This window comes from Momordica charantia, assembly GCF_013281855.1.
Source record: "Momordica charantia cultivar OHB3-1 chromosome 6 unlocalized genomic scaffold, Mcharantia_2.0 BLBB01000006.1, whole genome shotgun sequence".
Lineage (NCBI taxonomy): Eukaryota > Viridiplantae > Streptophyta > Magnoliopsida > Cucurbitales > Cucurbitaceae > Momordica > Momordica charantia.
Genome location: NW_028275164.1, coordinates 31,058,153 through 31,080,362, shown reverse-complemented (window position 1 = coordinate 31,080,362; position 22,210 = coordinate 31,058,153). Strand labels below are relative to the sequence as shown.

Genomic DNA, 22,210 nt, shown 5'->3' with positions numbered 1-22,210 from the left:
TCCACCCAATTAAGTATCCTTGGGAATTTTAGATTTCTCTCTTCACCTTCAATCATTCCTATGTTGTTTATTCATTAACATTATTTTGGCGAAATTAATATCTATCTTTTTAGTATTAGTTTCAACCAACTTAGCTTTAATATATGTCTACGTCAAAATTACTCTTGCATCAAAACCACCACCGTACTCGTCTGTTAAAGAATTCTAACTAATCATAAGAACGAAGAACTTTATCTTTCAAAATATTTTGGGACTAAATTAGATATTTTAAAAATTTAGATACTAAAATAAAATTAAACTAAAATTTTAGGGATCAATAATCCTATTTAAAGTCTTTAATCTTCCCTTCTTTCCTTGAAAGAATGTAAACTTCCATTCCTAATCTGTTAAAATGCAATTTCCATTTAAGATGTATAGAAAATTAAAGAAAATAACCAAAATAATTGATTATTTATTTTTTATTTTTAGAACATATTTGCTATATTTAAAACTAGATAAGTTATGTCAATTTTACTATAAAATTTCAATTTCATTCCATCCAATAATAACAATAAACTTAGATAAATGTTACAATTTTTATCTTCTATTCGATTTATGATATTTCCACCCATTTATTTAAATAAAAAAACAACGTAAAAAAACTCCAAAAGAGCTCACTACTTTAATAAAAATCAAGCTTATCTCAAATCAAGCAAATCGATCATTAAATAATTCTATGAAAACTTATAAATTTCACCAAAGAAAACTCAACTCTCTAATGTCGTTTTTGTTTGAACCCTATCAATTTCATACCAAATATATATGTTTTATAATTTCTACACAGGTATGAAAATACTTTTCTCAAAAATTTTCCAAACAAAAATCTATCATATGATAAAATATGCCACTTTTTAAAGTTTAGATATGAAGACTACATCAATTATCCAAATTTGAGGTGTAACTTGATGAATTTGAAAATTTATGGTAAAAATTTATATACATGGCTAAGTTTAAGGTTAAAAATGATATTTTTAAATTATATTTATATGGATTTGTACCTACTTTATGATATAAAATTTTAGATATTCGGCCACTATTTTGTACTAAACACGTTTCTTGCTTGTACAATATTCTCCAACAATTTCGAATGTGCCGATTTTATTTGAATAATTTATTGATTCTAAAAGTAATTTTTAACAAAGGAAATTATGTAACCATTAAAAAAGTACTTGCATATCTAATGTTAAGTATTTTTAGATACTCTTTAAATCAAAGAAATAAAAATCTAATAAGTACTTTTTTTAGTATGCTTTTGTAAATAATACACTAATCACAATTTTTTATTATTATTTTTATTTGTAAGTGTCCGGACCAACTCCTACCTCCATAATTTTTTGGTTATAGAAATCGTTTAAAAAACAATGATTTAAAGTAATATATTGTAAAATCAACTTGAACATATAGTTCAACGTATTTGGATATGTGTTTTCAACTATTTTGGATATGTATTTTCAACTATAAGATAAGAGGTTTAAATTCTCACATCTAATATGTCGCGGAAGACGATAAATAACTCTAGATCCTCTGCAACTTTGAATTTAATTGGTACAAATGCAGAACTCATTAATTAAATGCTTACACCCAAAGCCAAGCCAAGCCAAGCCAAATGAACGACCTTCTTATCTATTTCTTATAAATTTAATGGCTTCAATATCTATATGGAATTAGTTAGATATTGAAGATCTATAATTTGGTTGTCGGAATTTATTAGCTTTTGTCTCAACTAACAAAATGAATTGAAAATGGCTTTGTGGACACAAAATTGATTGCTTAATTATCTTTCATAGTATTGAAATATTGTTGGCTTATTAGTCTAAAGAGGCTCTTTGGTTATTTGGTTCAAATGACTAGAGCAAAATGAGGGAATGTGTTCAAATTCTTTGATGGTCACCTCCCTTAAAAATTAATTTTATTAAAAAAAAATTACGAGCGAAATCTAGACCTAATTATGTATTAAAAAATTAAATGGTAAGATTCCAAAATTTAAGATTAAATTAATATTGAGGTAAAATTTAAAAGAAAAAATGTAATGGAAAGAGTCACTGGTCGGCTTGGGGCCGGCTCAGGTCGTCGGGTGCCAGCCCCCTTTCCTGGTTCGTGTCCATTTATTGGCTTTCTTTTGGTCTCCTGTCCCCTAGCTGGATCTTATTTCCCTATAACAAAGACTAATTTTAAATCTATATAAGTTTGGGCTTCTATTACTATGGAGATCATTATTCAAAAGGCCTCGGCATTGAGGAGGTCTCGATTCAACCTTAAGCCCACAATGAAACGAACGGGCCTAGATATCTAGCTTTCCTAGATGTATGGGGATTCGACTCCTGTAAATCCTAAAAGATTAGGATTCGAGACCCACAATAAGAGGGTGAAACAAACCCTAGAGGTATGCTCATAACACCCTACACTTTATACTCAACTATTCTGATTTCAACTTAAGCATCGAAGTCCATGTGGCTAGAACCACACCGGTCTTAGTGCTATTATGTTTTGTAGATCTCATCGATTCTTTTTATCCTAGAAGATTGATGTGAATTCGATGAGATCCAAAGAGACCAAATTTCTACATCAATAGTCTTCATAGTTAGTTTACAGTTAATGTGTTGTAACATAACAGAAATAAAAATAATAATTTCAAGAAAAGACTTAATGTTAATATGTTACCTAAATTTATGGAGGGAGACTGAAAAATGAATAAATTTTTTTAGAAAACATCAACCATAGACCATGTTGGAATTAATTTTAAGAATTACTAAAATGATTAGGTTGAGACATTTGAAAGTATAGGAACTAAAACAAAATAACTAGCAAAGTGTTAGCAATTTTTATCTTCTAAAATTTACCTGCCAATTTTTAGATAATCAAAGTAAAAATATTTTAAACCAGCTTAATTATATATATATTTGTTGAGGGAGAAATCCGAGCAGGCGATGTGTAAGGATCTGGAGGGTGACAGTTGAAAGTGGGACCACCGAAGAAGAGGAACGTATGAATGGAGAAGACGAGGGCTGCGCACCTGCTATGCGGTACATGGGGACGTGGTGCACCCTACAGACGTACAACAGTTTGCATAAAGGATAGATTGGCAGGTGGCAGAACGCCCACTGCGCACCAAGATTGTCCTCGCCTGATCGTCTACACCCCATAAAATGTATGAAGTGTCCTCCCTGGTCCACCACGATAATCTATAAAAGGAAAGAGCCACACCACCACATCGCCATCAATAAGTAAGTGAAAAATCTGTCACTTACTCCCTAAGGTGCTCTCTCCTATCTTTAGTCTGATCACTAACTTCTCTAATCACTAACTTGAGCGTCGGAGTCTTTTAGGCGGGGCACTGCGACAGGATCGTTGGTGCAGGGTCATTTATTTGATGACACTCCATTTTGAATAACATGTGGACCTCCTCAAAACTCGCCAAAATATATATATATATATATATATATATATATATTTATTTATTTATTTATTTATATTTATTAATTAGAAAATGCCTCTTTTTTTATTTAGAGAAGGAATGCATTAAAAACTTCAGCAGGCCATTAGGGCTACATGGTTTTTGAAGCCAGTTTCAGCACACTGATAGAGAAAAGGGAGAAATAAAGAAAGTCACACTCGAGCTCGTCCCAAACCAAAACTTTCCTTAGCAAGTCTATGAGCAACCGAATTCGACTCCCTGTAGACATGGTGGAACGAGATTTCCGTGAAATTTCTCCTACAAGGCACGAATGTCCGAAATCCAATTTGGAACTTCTTTATGTACGAGATTTTCTTCGCGAATCAAAAGGATTGAGCTCAGCGAGTCAGTCTCAAGCATCACACGAGAAAGTCCTAAACGCACGGCCAATCTCAGCCCTTCCCTGATAGCAGCAATTTCGGCAAGTTGAGGGCTTATCCTTGGAAGAACATCCACCATAGCAGCTACATTCTCAGATCTATTATCCCGATGAATAACCTCTATGCCCGAGCTGCTCGTTGCACAAGCACCGTCTGTATTGATCTTCACCACACCAGGGAAGGAGGTCTCCATGCGTTCCTTCGAGGTAACACATTGCTCAAATTTCTCAGCCTCTCATGCTCCTTTGGCTTTAACTTTTCTATATAATTTAGAATCTAGGAAACTTTAGCTGAAATATCAAGGGCTCATTGTTTGTGTATCATAACATTTGTTTGTGTATCATAACATTTCTATCATTCCAGATTGTCCAACAAGTAACACTCGCTAATGTGATTTCAGCTTTGGAGAAGGTATGCAGCCACTCTGACCACCGATCGATAAAGCAATTATTGAAACAATCTCCGCTGACCCTAGCTGGAAACAAACAATTCCAAATCTGCTGAGCCCTTTTACATCTCACAAAGGCATGATCCACCGTACCATCTCCTCCTTCTAATTCAAATACACTGGACACACAGGTAACACTTTCATACCTTTTCTTTGAAGATTAGCCAAATGCCACTTGAACTACATCTAAGGAGAAAGAACCCTAAATAATATTCAAAAGCCCCGTTGGAAAATTTAAACAACAGAATCAGTAAAGCAAAACTTAGCTAATGAATGAGTTAGCATGTTGTAGGTTCCTCACATCTAACCGCCAATTTAATTCAAAGTTGAAATTTCTCCACGGATCAATTTAATAGTAGACAAGAAATCAGATTCCACCAACGGATGGTTGTCGTTCATAGAAATGCAATGCAGATGGAGTGATAGTAGTGATTTTGACAAAAAGAGATTTAAGTATAATTGATTTTTCAAAATCACCGGTATAAATGATACCTTAAAAATCAATTTAAAGTAATTTTAAACTTTCTTTTTTTAATTTACCTGATTAATGAAAACGGAATTGATTTTGAGCAAAAATAATTTTGACCACGTCAAAATTATTTCTGTTCATGCAAAGATGTGCACAACAGTGTGTTCCAGATTGCAGCTCGAACTCGGCCTCCGGACCGACCTGAACGCTTGGGCGGACCTGCACAAAAAGGTGAGCACTCCGACGATCAAGTCAGTATAGATCGGATTCCCAGTTTAGTTCGAGGCCTGAAATCATCGTACTTGAGGGGGGAGTGAGGTCCTCTACTTATGGGTGATAGTCCCGCTAATCTCGCGACGGTTACATTTGGTAACCCCGGGACCGTCGGTTACACCCGGTAATCTCGGGACCGACAGCTACGCCCGATAATCACGCCGCAGACAGTTGCTCACATCGGCCCCTACCGAGCTCCCCGGTAGGTCAGACCTAGGCCAGGTTCTCCTCGGCCTTCATACTTAGCATTTGTCGACGTTAGTGGCGGCCACCTCGGCTATCCGAGCTGGGCATGACTCATGAGCCATCTTGGAGCACCAATAGGGGTCCTCCACGTGTCCAGGGTATTCCCTTCCCCAAACATTGGCCCCCTCTCTGTCTGGTCCGATCTCGACCTGGCAGAGAAGTTCATTCGACTTGCTTTGGACACGTGGCGACTTCCTATTCGTGGAAAAATACAACCGTCGCGGAAGATTTATCGTCGGAATATTCAAATATTCCGACGCTTCGGATCCCAGGGAGGATCCTAGCCGCTCGTTGACTACACGTGTACGGTGGGGAAATTCTTCCGACGGGCTATAAATGCCCCCAACCCTTCAGATCATACCTTACGTTCCCTGAATTCTTGGAGTTCGATCTGAAACCAGCTCGAACCCTTGGTAGGTCGGTCTCTTCCCTCTCTCTTTCGAACGCAGTTGCCATGTCGTCCTCTTTTAGCAGCAACTTAGGGTCCGATTTAGTTCGTAGGTTAGAGTCCGAGCTCGAGGAGATAGAAAACTTTAGAATCTCCGATGACGGGGAGGGTAGTGACGCCTCCACTTCAGGTCAGGGTTAGGAATACCCTTCTAGAATACCTGAGCACTACCTCGGATCCCTTCGTAGGGGGTTCGCTATCCCCGAGAACATCCTCCTCAGGCTTCCGGAGGAGGGGGAGAGAGCTGACAATCCTCCAGAGGGATGGGTCACTCTCTACTTCAAAATGTTTTAGTACGGCCTCAGACTTCCCCTTCACCCTTTTGTCCAAGAATTTCTCTTCCGGACTGGATTGGCTCCGGCTCAAGTGGCCCCCAATGGGTGGGGTGTCATTTTTGCTTTGGCCATCCTTTTTTGGCTACGAGCTCGGGATAGTGAGGAGGTCGAGCTGTTGGACGTAGACCAGCTCCTCGCGTGCTTCGAAGCGAAAAGGATAGCTAAGAAGCCCGGTCGGTTCTATATGTGCGCAAGGAAAGGCGCATGCGGTATAGTTAAGGGGCCGACCTCCATCAAGGGATGGGTGAGGAAGTGGTTCTACGCTTCCGGGGAATGGCTCGCAAAGGACGAGTCAGGTCGTTCCTTGTTTGACGTCCCCACTAGGTTTGAGAACCTAGGTACGGAGTAGTTCTTGCTTTTCGTAATTCTCTTTTCTGTCATTCAGGTCTAACTCGGATTTTGTTTGCGTGCAGTTTCAATCCGACCAGTCCCCGAGCTTACGCAAGCCTCCTTCGACACGCTGAAATACTACAAGGAGCGCTTTCCGAGGGGTAGGAAGGTCGGAACCCTGGTGACCGAGGAGCTGCTGCTTGAGTCCGGGCTGCTAGATTACAACCCTGCAGTTCGTCCCATTGAATCCTCAAGGCCGAACTCTGAACTTGGTATGCCGAGCTTGCCTCACCCCTTTTTCCTCTAACCTTGTGATGACCCCTATTTTTATTTTGCAGCCATAGTTTGCGGGTTTGTGAGCAGCGTGAAGTGCAAGTCCAAGGGCCGAGCCCATGCTCTTGAGGCCGCCCAGAGTTCGAAGCCTGCCACCCCTGCCGTGGCAGGGCCTGCCTCGGAAGATCCAGCCCCGGTGATCGAGCTGGAGTCTTCTGGGGGTCCCTCGAGGGAGAAGCGCCCCAGGGATCAGACTGAGGCAGTGGACGCCCCGCCTTTGGGCGAGGAGGTGAGGGAGGAAGCCCCTCTGAAGCGAAGAAGGAAGAAAAAAAAGGCGATCTCCGCCTCGGAGGTCGGAGCTTGCAGGGTCTTACCCGCAAGTTTCGCAGATCGGGTGGACGATCCTGCGACCAGGATGGGCGGGACGTCCGACGTGACGGCACGGTTCAGAGTTGAGCCGTCAAGTTCCGGGGTGAGGGACCAGGTGTCCCGCATCTCAGCTGCAAGTTTGGACCGCTGCCTAAGGAGGGCGTCCAAATTTGTGAGCGACCCTGGGTCCATTCTGCAGAGGAGCATCGATTACGCCGCCGAGGTAAGACTAGTGTCCCCATTTTTGCTTAATTTCGCCTGACAGGTAGTTCGGTCTAACTTTTTACTTGTACCGTTTCTCAGGCGTTCGTTGCTTCCATTCAATCGGCTCTGGCTGTAAAGGTCGAGCTGGATGGGAGGGAAGTTCTGGCAGCGAGGGAGAAAGAGGAGTTCTCTGCTGCCTTGGAGGCTGCTTCCTCCACCATGAAGGATGAGCTGCTAAAGGCTCACTCTGAGGTGGAGACTTTGAAGGCCGAGGTGGAGTCTCAGGCCGAGCTGCTGAAGAAGGAAGATGACAGGCGCAAGGCCCAACTCCGAGCTGCCCACGCTATCACCAGGGGCTTGGAGAAGGAAAAGTTCCAGCTCCTGAAGGAGAAGGACGACATGCTCCAGGCGCTCGAAGCGAAGGATAAGGAGCTGGAGCATGCGACTGCCGAGTTGGAGACGGCGAAGGAGCGCCTCAGCAATGGAGTCCTGTTGGAGGAATCGTTTAGGCAACATCCTGACTTCGATAGATTTGCCAAAGACTTTTCTGACGCGGGCTTCAAGTTCCTTATGAAGGGCATTGCTTCCGACATGCCCGACCTTCAGATCGATCTCAACGGTCTGAAAAGGAGGTATGCCGAGAAGTGGGCGTCTGGGCCTGGCGGCACCCCTGGCCCCCAAGCGCTGGTGGATCAATATGTCAGAGATCTGGACTCTGACTACTCCGATCCCGAAGAGGACCAGGTCGGCTCCACTCAAGAGGGCGCTCCTCAAGCAGGCTCTTAGGCGACCACCCTTCACGAGGCTTTTCGCTGTTCTTCCTCCCTTTTCTTTTTGTTTGTAAGTGTCAGGACAGAGCTGCAAGGTCTACAAGCCTTGGCTCTGCTCTTCATTCAATAAAGAGGCTCCCATTTGTTTCTACTTTGTTGTTGGCAACCTCTTTTCTTTACTTTTCCTTTGAACTGCAGCCAATGTCACCTCGCACCTCTTACTTTTGAGGTCGCGCCTTCAATTAAAATAATTTGAAAGTTTGAATTTGAATCTCTGTCTAGCATTCAATGCATTGCACCAACTCTGGATTTTTAACATTTCCCCCTTAACTTAAAAAAGGTTAAAAGGCTAAAATCCTAAGTCCGTAGCTATTCTTCATATCGTTCCTCGTACCCCCAAGTTCGGAGGCTTGATCATTTTTCACATCGCCCCTTTGCCTTCAAGGTTTGAATTTTAAGTTCGTCAGTGGTTTTGGCATCGCACCTCGTACCCTTAGGCTTCGGCGGATTGAATTTGAACCAACTGCTGGAATGTGATCGCGTGGGAGTCCGTGGCCCCCATTTAATTTCTGGTCGAACTCGGAAGCATGAAATTAAATCATCACATTTACTCCGATCATAATTCTTTTGGAACAGTCTTTACAGATTCATTGAAAATCCTTTTGACATTTCAAGGGTAATAACGCTTCAGGTGCTCCGCGTTCCACGGGTGCGCGAGGACGCCTCCTTTCAGATCGGCCAATATGTACGTCCCAGGTCGGACTATGCCCTTGATCTCAAACGGGCCCTCCCAGGCCGGATCAAGGGCACCCACATGCGTTTGGACTCTCCTTAAGACCAGATGTCCGACCTGAAAGGCCCGAGGTCGAACGCGGGCATTATAATGTCTGGCCATTCTGCCCTGATATTCTGCCAGGCGTAGTTGGGCCATTGCTCTTCTTTCTTCCAACAAGTCGAGGTTGAGGAGCAGCTCTTCCTCATTTGTCGTAGGCTCGTAATGCTCTACTCTGTCAGATGGCATGCCGATCTCAACCGGGACTACAGCTTCGGAGCCGAAGGCCAGGGAGAACGGAGTCTCACCCGTCGACTCTCGTTGGGTGGTCCGGTACGACCATAGAACCTCTGGTAGCTCCTCGGCCCACCTGCCTTTCTTGGAGTCCAGTCTAAGTTTGATGCCTCGCTTGATGATCTTGTTGACCGCCTCCACCTGCCCATTTGCTTGCGGATGTGCGGGGGACGAGCTAAGATGACTTATGCCAAGTTTGCTGCAAAAGTCTTTGAACTTGGCGTTGTCAAACTGCTTCCCATTGTCTGTCACTATGGCCTGCGGTATACCAAAGCGACATATGATATTCGTCCATACGAAGGACGTGACCCTGGATTCCGTTATGTGGGAGAGCGCTTCGGCCTCGGCCCACTTGGTGAAGTAATCCACAGCAACCACAGCGAACTTGGTCTGGCCCTTGCCCAAAGGGAAAGGACCAATGATATCTACCCCCCACTGCGCGAATGGCCACGGGGCCGAGATGGGGGTGAGCAGCTCGGGAGGTTGGTGGATTATTGTTCCGTAGCGTTGGCAATTGTCGCAAGTTCTAACGAACTTCTTGGCGTCCTGGCTGAGGGTCGGCCAATAGTATCCTTGTCAGATCACTTTGGCTGACAGCGACCGGGCGCCTGAGTGATTGCCGCACACTCCTTCGTGGATCTCTCTGAGGACGTACAGACCCTCTTCAGGGGTTAGGCATCTCAATAGAGGCAGGGAAAAGCCACGTCGGTATAATGCCCCATCTCGGACCACGAACCGAGCTGCCCGCCTTGCCAACTTTCTGCGCTCCTTAGGGTCTTGTGGTGAGTTGCCCCTAATGAAGTCCGCGATCGGGTCCATCCATGAGGATTCTGGAGCGCCGATCTCCATCAGATCTGGCTCTAAGATCGAGGGATTATCGAGGATCTCGACGGGGACCGACCTGGCCAGGTCGGTCCCGTACGCCGATGCTAACTTGGCCAAGGCGTCAGCATTAGAATTTTCTGCTCGCGGAATCCGGCTTACTTCGTAGGTTCGAAACTGGGCGAGGTGCGATCTGACCTTGCCCAAATACTTCTCCATTCGGGTATCTTTGGCTTGGTACTCGTCCTTGATCTGGCTCACAACCAACTGGGAGTCACTGAAGACCTTAACACAAGAGGCCCCCAATGCTCGAGCGATAAATGCTTCATACTCAGCCTCGTTGTTAGAAGTCCGGAAGCCGAACCGCAAGGCATACTCAAATCGCTCGCCTCCTGGTCCGAGCAAGAGGACCCCGGCTCCACACCCCTTCTCATTGGAGGATCCGTCGACATAGACTGTCCACGGTAGGTCGGACTCGCTCAGCTCGGAAGGCGGTGTGAGCTCGACTATGAAATCTGCCGCTGCTTGTCCTTTCAACGCAGTTCTGGGTTCGAACTGGATGTCGTACTCACTTAGCTCTATTGCCCACTTCATTAGGTGTCCAGAAGCTTCCGGCTTATGAAAGATGCTTTTTAGGGGCAAGTTAGTGAGCACCACCACCGTATGGGCTTGGAAGTATGGTCTGAGCCGTCGGGCCGAGGTGACCAAAGCGAGAGCCAACTTCTCCATCTGAGGGTATCTAGTCTCTGCTTCGGTCACAGCGTTGCTTGTGTAGTAGACCGGGTTTTGCCGCGCTTCCTCTTGCCTGATTAGGACCGAGCTGACGGCACTGTCAGACACTGCTAAGTACAATTGGAGCTTGTCCCCCGGCATGGGCTTGACGAGCAAAGGTGCCGAACAGAGGTAGCTCTTCAATTGCTGAAACGCTTGCTCGCACTCCGCTGTCCATTCAAACGACCCTTTCTTTCGTAGGATTTTGAAGAAAGGAAGGCACTTGTCGGTCGCTCTTGAAACAAACCGACTCAGGGCCGCAACCCTGCCATTGAGACACTGAAGCTGCTTCAGCGTCTTCGGTGCCTCCATCTCGGTCACGGCTTTAATCTTTTCGGGGTTGGCCTCGATTCCCCGGTTATTCACCATGAAGCCGAGGAATTTTCCCGAGGAGACTCCAAAGGCACACTTAGCAGGGTTGAGCTTCATTTGATATGCCCTCAGAACCTCGAAGGCTTCGGCCAGGTCGAAGAGATGCGACTTAGACTGCTTGCTCTTGACAAGCATGTCGTCCACATACACTTCCATATTCCGGCCGATCTGCTTGGCGAACATTTTGTTCACCATTCTCTGGTAGGTCGCTCATGCGTTCTTTAACCCGAAGGGCATGACCTTGTAGTAGTACAGACCTTGGTCTGTTATGAAAGCGGTATGACCTTCATCTGGGACATGCATCTTGATTTGGTTGTACCCAGAGTAGGCGTCCATGAAGGTGAGCAGTTCGTGTCCGGCTGTGGCGTCCACGAGCTGATCAATCCTCGACAGTGGGAAGCAATCTTTCGGGCATGCCTTATTTAAGTTCGTAAAATCTACGCACATTCTCCACTTGCCGTTAGATTTTTTAACTAATACAACATTGGAGAGCCACTCGGGATACGAAATTTCTCTTATGTATTCAGCTTTCAAAAGTTTGTTAACTTCCTCAACAATTACATCACTCCTCTCCTTGTTTATAGGTCTTCTCTTTTGTTTCACAGGTCGGAATGATGGATCTATGCTGAGGCGATGCGTCATAATTCGCGGGTCAATGCCAGGCATGTCCTCATGGGACCACGAAAAGACGTCTGAGTTGGATCTGAGGAAGTGGATTAGCTCCTCTCTGTCGGTGGCCTCCAGCTTGGTTCCTATGCTTACCTGCTTCTCGGAACTAAGCAGAGGAACAAACTCGAGCTCCTCAGTGGGTGCGGCAAACTCCTTCCTCGGCAGGTCGACCTCAAACCCGAGCGTCCCATCCCTACCGGCGAGAGTTTCGAGGGCGCAGACCGATGAGCCTTTGAGTGCGAAGGCATAACACTCCCTCGAAGCGGTCTGTTCTCCTCGGACCGTGCCCACGCCATTGGGGGTGTGATACTTCAAAGCTTGATGAAGTGTTGAGGGAATGGCCCGAAATGAGTGGATGATGGGTCTCCCAAGGATGGCGTTATAGGCCGATCTACCGTCGATTACCACGAACTCGGCCATTTGAGTGACCTGAGTTCGGTCCTGCCCCAGCGTGACCGGCAAGTCGATGCAACCCTCTGGGATGACCGATTCCCTAGAGAACCCAACCAGCGGTGTCGGACTTCTCTTCAATTGCGACCTCGTCCATCCCAAGGCGAGGTAGGTCGGTAAGGACAGGATGTTAGCAGATGCGCCCCCGTCTACCAGCACTCTCCTGACCACCACATGATCAATCAAGGGAGCAATCACAAGTGCATCATTGTGGGGCAGGTGGACCTCCTCCAAGTCTGCATCGTCGAAGGTGATTGGGCAGGTCGGCCCCTGCTCCCTGATGATGCACACCTCGCGCCTGGCTGCACGGGCTAACTTCTTTCTTTTATGTTCGGACTGACCCCCGCTTGGCCCTCCAAAAATGGTATTGATGACCGCAGGTCGGTCGGTGCGTCGGGGTGGCGTCCTTGAACGCTTTCGCTCTTCCTTTTTCTCTGCTGAGCTGGTCCTGGGATTTCCCACAAACTTCTTGAAGTAGCCGTCTTGAATTAGATCCTCAATTTGGCGCTTCAACTCCCAGCAGTTCGACGTGTTGTGGCCGTGCTCCCGATGGAAGCGGCAATACTTGTCCTTGTTGCGCCTCTCCGGGGCTCCCCGAAGTTTCTCAGTACGCTTGAGTAGTTTTTCCATTCCAGACTCCTCGATGTTCGTTAGGATCTTGGAAATTGGAATCGTGGTCGGGGTGAAGCGCTCGTAAGGTCGGCCGCTGGTAGGTCCGTTCTCCGCCCTTCGATACTCAGCTCGGCCGCTGGAAAAGGATCCCTTGTCCTTAGACTTGGGATCTGCCCTTTCTACATCTTTTCCACTTCTGCCCCGGCCGATCTTTCGCTCCGGTCGGCCGGTTTTGGTTCGGAGGAGCTCCTGTCCATCGATGACTTTCTTCGCCTTCTGAAGCACCTCGGCGAAGGTGGCCGGGGCCTCCTCTCCAAGTTTCACCGTGAGGGCTTCGTCGGCTAGACCGGTGAGGAAATAGCACATGGCCGAGTCATCGGAGCAGTGTGCAACCTTCAACTGCTCCTCTTGGAATCTGGTGACATACTCCCGCAGCGTCTCACCCTCCTTCTGCCTGATGGTGGCGAGATGGGTCGCTGTCTTTTTGTCATAGTGCCGAGAAGAGAACTGGGCGAGGAACTCCCTTCTCAGCTGAGAGTAGGTCGAGATCGACCTGGCTGGCAGCCTCCGATACCACAATCGCGCGCTGCCAGTAAGCGCGATCTGAAAGGCGCGGCATTTGATTGCGTCTGATGCCGCTTGGAAGTCCATGAGGCCTTCAAAGACCTCAACATAGTCCTTGGGGTCCTTCGTCCCATCATAAGGCTTCACGGTAGGAGCTTTGAACTTCGGAGGGATTGGTGCTTCCAAAACGTCCGAGGTGAAAGGCGATTCTCCCAAGTCGCCATCGTTCAGTGAATCGTCTTTCTGCTCACATTTGGCCTTTAAGGCCTCCACCTGAGCATCGAGCTCCCCCCTCAGCTGGTCGAACTCCTCCCTTGTGATCATCCCTACGGGATTGTGAGAGGATTCAGCCTGCTGGTTGGAGCTCCTGTGTGAGCGGGATGGTGACTGCCCTCTTTGGAGAGACGAGCCTCTCTTTCTGTTGAGATGCTCACGGAGGTCTCCCCTCTGGCGAGTGTACCCCTCGCTCTCGTTGTCTTCGGGATGTTCCTCCTCGGCTGGGCCGAGGTGGGAACCCCTTTGCTCGCGTACGTCCACGTGCGTCACTCGATTTTCAGATCGGGACCCTGCGCCCGCAGCTAGCATCATTTCGTTATACATTTCCTCCATGGAGCGCATTTGTGTGCGCATTGCCTCCATCTCTCTCTTGAGCGCATCAAAGTTCTCGTTTGTTGGAGCCGGGGCTGGACCCCGGGCGCCCCTCTTAGAGGTCCCACCTCGGCCACGGGTGGCTTTGGTCGTCCTCGGGTGCGCAGGCGGTAGAGCGGGCGCGGTGATCCGTGCCGACCTGCGTAGGGGTTCCGCTACTAGGCCGTCGTGACCTTGCCCCTCTACCGCTGCTGCTCCGACCTCCCTCTGGTGGGCATCGCTGGCAGCTAGAGTCCTTCGATCTGTCGTGTTGGTCGAGTTCGCTGGTTGAACCATGTTCGCTCGCGTGTTGGTTTAAAAGAATTGGGATGACTTAGATTGTCGGTTCCCACAGACGGCGCCAAATGTTTATGCAAAGATGTGCACAACAGTGTGTTCCAGATTGCAGCTCGAACTCGGCCTCTGGACCGACCTGAACGCTTGGGCGGACCTGCACAAAAAGGTGAGCACTCCGACGATCAGGTCAGTATAGATCGGATTCCCAGTTTAGTTCGAGGCCTGAAATCATCGTACCTGAGGGGGGAGTGAGGTCCTCTACTTATGGGTGATAGTCCCGCTAATCTCGCGACGGTTACATTCGGTAACCCCGGGACCGTCGGTTACACCCGGTAATCTCGGGACCGACAGCTACGCCCGATAATCACGCCGCAGACAGTTGCTCACATCGTCCCCTACCGAGCTCCCCGGTAGGTCAGACCTGGGCCAGGTTCTCCTCGGCCCTCATACTTAGCATTTGTCGACGTTAGTGGCGGCCACCTCGGCTATCCGAACTGGGCATGACTCATGAGCCATCTTGGAGCACCAATAGGGGTCCTCCACGTGTCCAGGGTATTCCCTTCTCCAAACAATTTCCAAACACACTCTAACTTATTTATCACTCCACTCTACGTGAGGTACATAAATCCTTCCAGAGATTGCGAGTAGTAAGTTGTGCAATGAATTCCTAATTACTCATATGCTCCAAACAAAATATTCAAGAATAGAGTAGAACTCTTTTGATTTATTACATAAAAAATTAAGAACTGTAATGATTGTATAAGTGGTGTTTTTTTTATACAGAGCCCTCTCTCTAATTCTAAACACTTGTTAACAACTCTCCAACTGCTCTAAGACTATTACAAACTCTCCAACTACTCTCACACTATTGACTCGTTAAAAGGATAGTAGAAAAACGACAAAAACAAAATCTTGAAATTACCCCAAATCAACATCAAGATCTACCACTTATTTCAGCTCGGGAAAAAAAAATATGACTACTGTGCTCTTGTCGCCTTCCATTAGTTCAATGGTTTCCATTTATTAAGGATCCCGTAAAAAGATAAAAAATCTAATAAAAATTTATAATAAACATAGATTATCCATCTTTTTCTTAAAATGGAATCTCATGAATCATATAGTAATAGAGTCCAAAACACCCAAACGAACATCCGATACAAAAATGAGATCCAACCAAGATCGATGAGTCAAAAGAGCCGAACAAAAGTTTATAATAGATATGGACTACTCCTCTCATTATCCAATTAATTTCGAGATGGAACTAAGAATATTACTGCCATTTATAATTAATTTATTCCAATTCCTCGTCAAGATAGTTACCAACCTCAAATCTTAGCTAAACTTCCATAAATTGAATACATATCCACCCCTCCAACTTCCCAATCCCAATTACATCCAAAATCCCAAATTTGTTGAATTCATCCGATTGTAACCGAGAGAGATGGAGATTTGGATGATCCCCAGTTGCATGCTTTGCCTAATCTTCAGTGTCATACTTATTTCAACAAGAAGAAGAAGAAACCCAAAGCTTCCACCGGGCCCAAGGCGGCTTCCGATCATCGGAAACTTGTTGGATCTCGGAGACAAGCCCCACAAGTCCCTGGCCCGCCTCGCCAACGCCCACGGCCCAATCATGTCCTTGAAACTCGGCCAAGTTACCGCCGTCGTCGTGTCCTCGCCGGAGATGATCCGGCACGTCCTTCAAACCCACGACCACATCACGTCTTCAAGAGCCGTTCCGGACGCCGCCGCGGTTTTCGACCACCACCAACTCGCTCTGCCCTGGATTCCGGTCTCGCCCATTTGGAGAAACATTCGAAGAATTTACAACACCCGCCTTTTTGCCCCCAACATTCTCGACGCCAATGAGATCCTGCGCCGCGCCAAGCTGGAGGACCTTCTGGCAAATATCCGGCAAAGCGCCGTGAGCGGCGCGGCGGTGGACATAGGAGGAGCTGTGTTTGCGACGACGCTTAATATGATGTCGAACTCCATTTGGTCGGTGGATTTGGCGGACCCGAATTCTGAAATGGCGAAAGAATTTAAGGAGACTTTGAGGGGAGTGTTGGAAGAATCTGGGAAACCCAATATCAGCGACTTTTTCCCTGTGCTGAAGATGATGGATATCGAAGGTGTAAGGAGGCGCAACGCCGTTCATTTGAGAAAGATGTTAGATTTGATCGACAAGATGATTGATCGACGGCTGGGAATCATGCGGGAATCGCCTGATTTCGCACCAAAAAATGATGTGCTACATCATCTTCTCAACATGGGGGAGCACAACGGGGAGATTTCTCTTGATAGAAGTCAAATCAAACATTCAATATTGGTCAGTCATTTTCCCTTTTCCCTTTTTTGTTTGTTGAAACTGAAAATAAACTATTTTTCAGTCTAAAAATGGAAACAATAATACGACTTAGGGGCTAGGGCACTCATTGATAATGATTTTGTTTCAAATTCTCTGTTTTTAAGAATTATATAGGTTTTGATCTTCTTATAACTACGTTGACTTCTTAGCTCAATTTTGAAAAAGGAAAACAAATAAAGTTATTTATGTTACAATTTACAAACCATTTTTAAGAATATAGAAGTTTTAATTCCTCCGCATAGGCATGTTAAGAAAAGGAGAAATAAAAGTGAGAGATCATTTGAGAGAAATTTATTAGAGACAAAAATTTAGAGAGAAAGGAAAAAAAATTTGTTTGAGAGATATGTCAAATAGAAAAAAAAAATGAAGGAAAAGAAACAACTTTTCAATGAGGGTCAGAACAAGATTGGGTGATTTGCATTGACGGATTTTAGTTGGTGATGATTTTAGGTTTTATTTATAGCGGGAATTGATACAACTACGGCAATGGTTCAATGGACAATGACATATCTTTTAAAAGATCCAAAAAGTATGTCAAAAGCCAAAGAAGAGCTCCAACGAGTGATTGGGAAAGGAAATCCGATGGAAGAGTCAGACATCGACAAACTTCCATATCTACAAGCAATCGTCAAAGAAACCATGCGATTGCAATCTTCACTTCTACTTCCTCGTCGAGCCGAAGAAGAATTAACCATTGGAGGCTTCACAATTCCAAAGGGCACTCAAATAATGGTCAATACTTGGGCTTTAGGCAGAGACCCAAATGTTTGGGAAAATCCAAATTCATTTAGGCCGGAGAGGTTCTTGGGTTCGGGTTCAGCTCACGCTAAAGGTCGGAATTTTGAGTTTATTCCGTTCGGCGGTGGTCGGAGAATTTGCCCTGGTCAACCATTGGCGGTGAGGGTGATGCATTTGATGGTGGGTTCGCTGGTTCATTGGTTTGATTGGAAGCTTGAAGATGGAACCACACCACAAAATTTGAACATGGATGACAAATTTGGTATTACTGTGAAGAAGGCTCATTCTTTACTAGCTGTACCTCTTCTTACGTAATACAGATGACACCTTTCCTATTTATTCTATTTTAGTCTCCAAACTTTTAAAATATTGTAATGATTGTGATGTTTATTATTGTTTTGTCATCAATTATATTTATCAAATAAAAGAAATTATTAAGAATATGTGTCTTGATGTGTTGACCTTTTAAGTATAAATTGAAAATAAAATAAAATAATGCTCGATCAAGTGAAAATAATTTTTATTGTTATTTTTGTTTTTTTGATGATGTGAAAATATTTCATTTAAAGGACCATTATGGTTGAAAGGCATATATTCTCAACGGCCCTTTCCAGATAGAATTCAATTTTATTTAGGGTATAAACAAAATACTTCTGAACTTTGTCACTGGTTCAAAAATTGCATCGATCCTTTCAAAAGTTTCAAACTTTTGAAAACATATTTATAAACATTTTAAAAATACTTTTTGAACCAACATTATGAACTTTAGAAACAATGGTCAAATCCATATCCTTTGCTTAAAAGATCAAATAAAATAATAATAATAACAAAAAATTGAAAGTGTGGTTAACAACTGGTAATCACTTGAAATATTATATATATACACTTTTAAAAAGTAGTTTTGGAGACAATAAAAAAATAAGAATAAATAAATAAAATAACATGGGTAAGGTAGAGGAAGAAAAAAGAAGGAAAAAAAAACGAGAAGGAAGAAAGAAAATAAGAAGAAGAAGAGAAAATGAGAGAGATGAGAACAGAGAGGGGCAATAAAGTCGAAAAGTCATTGGAAAAGCTATGGGCAATGCCGAAGAAGATTCAAGGAGGCTTATAGACAGATACCAAACTTGGTCAAGTGGACCGAGCTAATTATCAATTAAAATTTTCGTGTCAACAATCCTGTGCAGGGTCATTTTATAAAGTACGTTTATAGTTGCAGTAATCGTTGAACTTCCATATTGGAATTTTGAGTTGATTCATATTAATGATTTAGTTATTGAGAATCATGGGATATTCAAAGAAATCATATTAATGATTTAGTTATTGAGAATCATGGGATATTCAAAGAAATTTATGCTTATATCGTAAGTGATTTGTGATTATTAAATTGATTTCGATCTTACGTTGAGAAATGTTAAGCAATATATATTTATGTATGAATTTTTATTACAGTGACATGCTACATTATTATTTGTGTTTATGAAAAGTTAAATTTATTTTAGAATCTTGATATAGCTTATTTGGTAAAAGTCTTGCCTACGATAAATTTAAGTTTTGCGAAATTGAAGTGATTGGTGGTTGTTAAGGTTTAATTTTTGTTGAATTGAGATTTAAAATCATTTGTAACGATTGGTGGCTATGATATGAGATTGCTAAGTTAATATGACTTGGTAATTTAAAAATGTCTTAGGATCATCAAATTATGATTTTTGCTAAAAGATGAGTCTCAACCTTTGTTTCATTCAAAGTATGGTAATTGGGATGCTAACTAATATAGTAGAATATTGAATCATTAATATTTAAAGATTAAAATACTTTGATTTAAATAATTATGATTTGTTGTGGTTTGAAAAATATTAAAGCTATTCTAGAAACTATTTCAAACTAGTACATCTTTTATCCATGATGATTGTTAAATACACATACGCGTATAGTTGACCAGCTTTGCTTTATCATGTATCTAAAGTTTACTCGATATATAGTAGGACCAGTTTTTTCTGCTATATATCCTTGATGTTACTCGATACATAGGTATGACCAATATTCCACTGCTACATGTATTGAGCTTGCTCGATACATCAACCAGTTTTGCTCTACTATACATCTTGAGGTTGCGTGATGTATAGTATGACCAATTTTACCCTACTATACATCTTGAGGTTGTTCGATGTATATTATGACCAGTTTTGCTCTGTCATGCATCTTGATGCATAGTATGACCTGTTTATCTGCCATGTGTAGGAGTATTAAAGCCTATGCATATATAATCTGTATGCTCTGCTATAAATTTAGTGACGAGTTTTCCTAGCCATGATGATGTTTTAAAGGTGATGTTTGAAAAGATCTATTACCATGGATTATATCAAGTTATTTAGTATATCAAGTTATTTATTTCTCAATGTATTCATGACAGTCTCATCAATTATAGTCTATTATTCATCATATGTTAAGAGTTTCATCAGCATTATTTCCCTATAAATCGCTTCCACTTACTGAGCTTTAGCTCACCTTTTTGTCCTTATTCTTTTTCTAGGTAGCAATTGAGTCTCCAACAATCCTACTGAGATAGAGATCATCCACCAATCTCGTATAGATTGCATAACACTTTGCATGTAAATGTCATAATGTGTTTGTATTTGTAACTAGCATGGCTAATATTATTCTTACAACATACATTGCTTTCAAATTTTCTAGGTATTTAGGTGCATGAATAGTTTCTGTACTAGTATACACTGAGACACATTTTATTGTAGTTGCTGATAAAATATTTGAAGTGTAAATATTTTCTTTTCAGGTGTATTTTATCCAATTTTCAAAATAAATTCTGTCTATTTTTTTTTTATGATTTGCTTTAAGTCAAAATTGGTTAGCCACAATTAAATTCTCAAATGATAGACCAGTTCATGTTAGATTGACTTCAAACTCTACAGGTAGTTGGAGTTTGTGGTTGGCGCGACTTGTTCTAGAATTAGTAGAGTGTTTTGGGGCGGGTAGTGTCAAAGTCGAATTCCCTTCTTGCTATTGATCGGTGTTCCTTTTTAGAAGCTTCGACAAGGCGTCAAGATTCTTTTGTTTGGAAGAGTATTAGGGGAAGCAACTTCCTTCTAAAGGGATTCGTTGTAGAGTCGTAAATGGTGATCAAATTATTATCAACAAGGACAAGTTGGATTTATTAAAATAAATCATTATGCTTGATATTAGTTTTTGAAGCAGAAAGTATGATTGAATTCTAAAATATAAAAAGAAGAGAATGGGACTCCAAATATTTAGTAGATGTTGGATTTGTTTTGTCTGTTTTTTCTTTATTTGTAAAATATAATGAATGTTTTATGAAATTAATTTTGTAAACGTAATTTACTAAGAAGGACATCAACTTTAAATAATAAACTATAATGCTAAATATTTGTTAATAAGTTCCTTTGAAAGGCATTATAAGGAAATCCTACAAGAATGTTCTAAAACACCTTCGACGTTAAAAAGTTAAAGAGAGGGAGAGAAATAGTTAAAAAAGTTAAAATTATTCTAACCTGAATACGAGAGTCCTTTTTAAGAAAATTTAAAAAATTTTACTTGTGAAAAAAAAAAAGAAACACAATATGGAAGGTCTCCAACCCAAATTTGAAATAGTTTACCAGTGATAAATCAATAGTTGAGCTTTAAAAAATAAAATAAAATACAAGTTTTTAGTGGGAGGAGTTAATGAAAATGAACAAATTTGAAGGCATCTAATTAAAATTGAGAAAAATTTACCAGGCTTATCACTTTCTAATACAAGTCTCAGCATTTTCTAAAATTTTTCACCTGATTTGAGGGTCGTTTTTTCCAAGCAAATTACACATATTATTAATTTGTATTTTTAATATTATAAAAAATTATGAAAAATATAGTTTTATATTTTAAATTACATAAATTGAAAATTAAAATAAATAGATATTATAAGATATATATTATACGATACGAAAAATTATGAAACTTATATAGTTGATTAGTTTTTGCATATTATAGCTTGTGTTAATATTGATTCTCCTCTCTAACCATTAAATTTATATATCGATTTAATAATGTGCAATAGCCATTGATATTTTCTTGAACAAAGTACATCCACTATGTATATGTATTGGCAGCAACGCTTGGTTGTTAAAGGAAATTTTACAAAGGATAATTAATTTAGGATGATACATGGTTTCACTGATTTCTCTATTTATATTTCTATGTGGCTTTATTTTCTGTTTGGTAAAACTACATTTATAGCGCATACTTTTATATCAGCTATTAACCCAAACCCATTTCGATTTGGCTTCAACATACGAGTAAGACCTGACCTAAACAACGACATGATGGACGTATTCGACCTAAGTGCAGTGTTTTAAGGAAGGAGAATTATTTTTATCGTTTAATTCTCGACTTTAGTTGCTTCTAGGAAAGTTACCAAGTCTAGGTGGTCTGAGTGTTTTAAAATTTCAAAAGTTATTTCCAATGGAGTTTTTTTTAAGTATAACGTGGGATTAGGGGATCGAAGTTACAATCTCTCTCCTTTGGAATTATTGAGTTAGAAGATTCAAAGAACAATATTTTTAACAATGCACAACAAGTCATGCCCTATTTTAGAGAATTATTGAATAGAGGAAAGGGGTCTATCAACAAAAATTTTGTTTTTAAATTAATTAGGCTAGTTATTTTTGCTATATTTTTAAATGACGTATTTAAGTGAGAGGAAGAGAATCAGGTTGAGTAAATTAAATTTAGATATGAAAATAATGAGATTTCCGACGGGGCGCCGAAAACAAAATCGTATTTTCGAAAAAAAAAAAGGGGAATT

General features: G+C 42.4%; 1 protein-coding gene across 1 annotated transcript; it reads left to right on the top strand.

Moving 5' to 3' along the window:
* Window positions 1–15,635: 15,635 nt before the first annotated feature.
* On the top strand, window positions 15,636–17,809 carry LOC111025984 (geraniol 8-hydroxylase). The gene is made up of 2 exons (XM_022303941.2): window positions 15,636–16,617; window positions 17,107–17,809. The coding sequence occupies exons 1-2, from the start codon at window positions 15,730–15,732 to the stop codon at window positions 17,707–17,709; spliced, it is 1,491 nt and encodes a 496-aa protein (XP_022159633.1). The 5' UTR covers window positions 15,636–15,729; the 3' UTR covers window positions 17,710–17,809.
* The last annotated feature ends 4,401 nt before the right edge of the window (window positions 17,810–22,210 follow it).

What these genes read in the sequence shown, in the direction of transcription:
- LOC111025984 (XM_022303941.2), top strand. Translation starts at nt 15,730, where the DNA reads ATGGAGATTTGGATGATCCCCAGTTGCATGCTTTGCCTAATCTTCAGT. An exon ending in AAATCAAACATTCAATATTG is followed by an intron (nt 16,618 to 17,106) that starts GTCAGTCATTTT and finishes TGATGATTTTAG; the next exon opens with GTTTTATTTATAGCGGGAAT.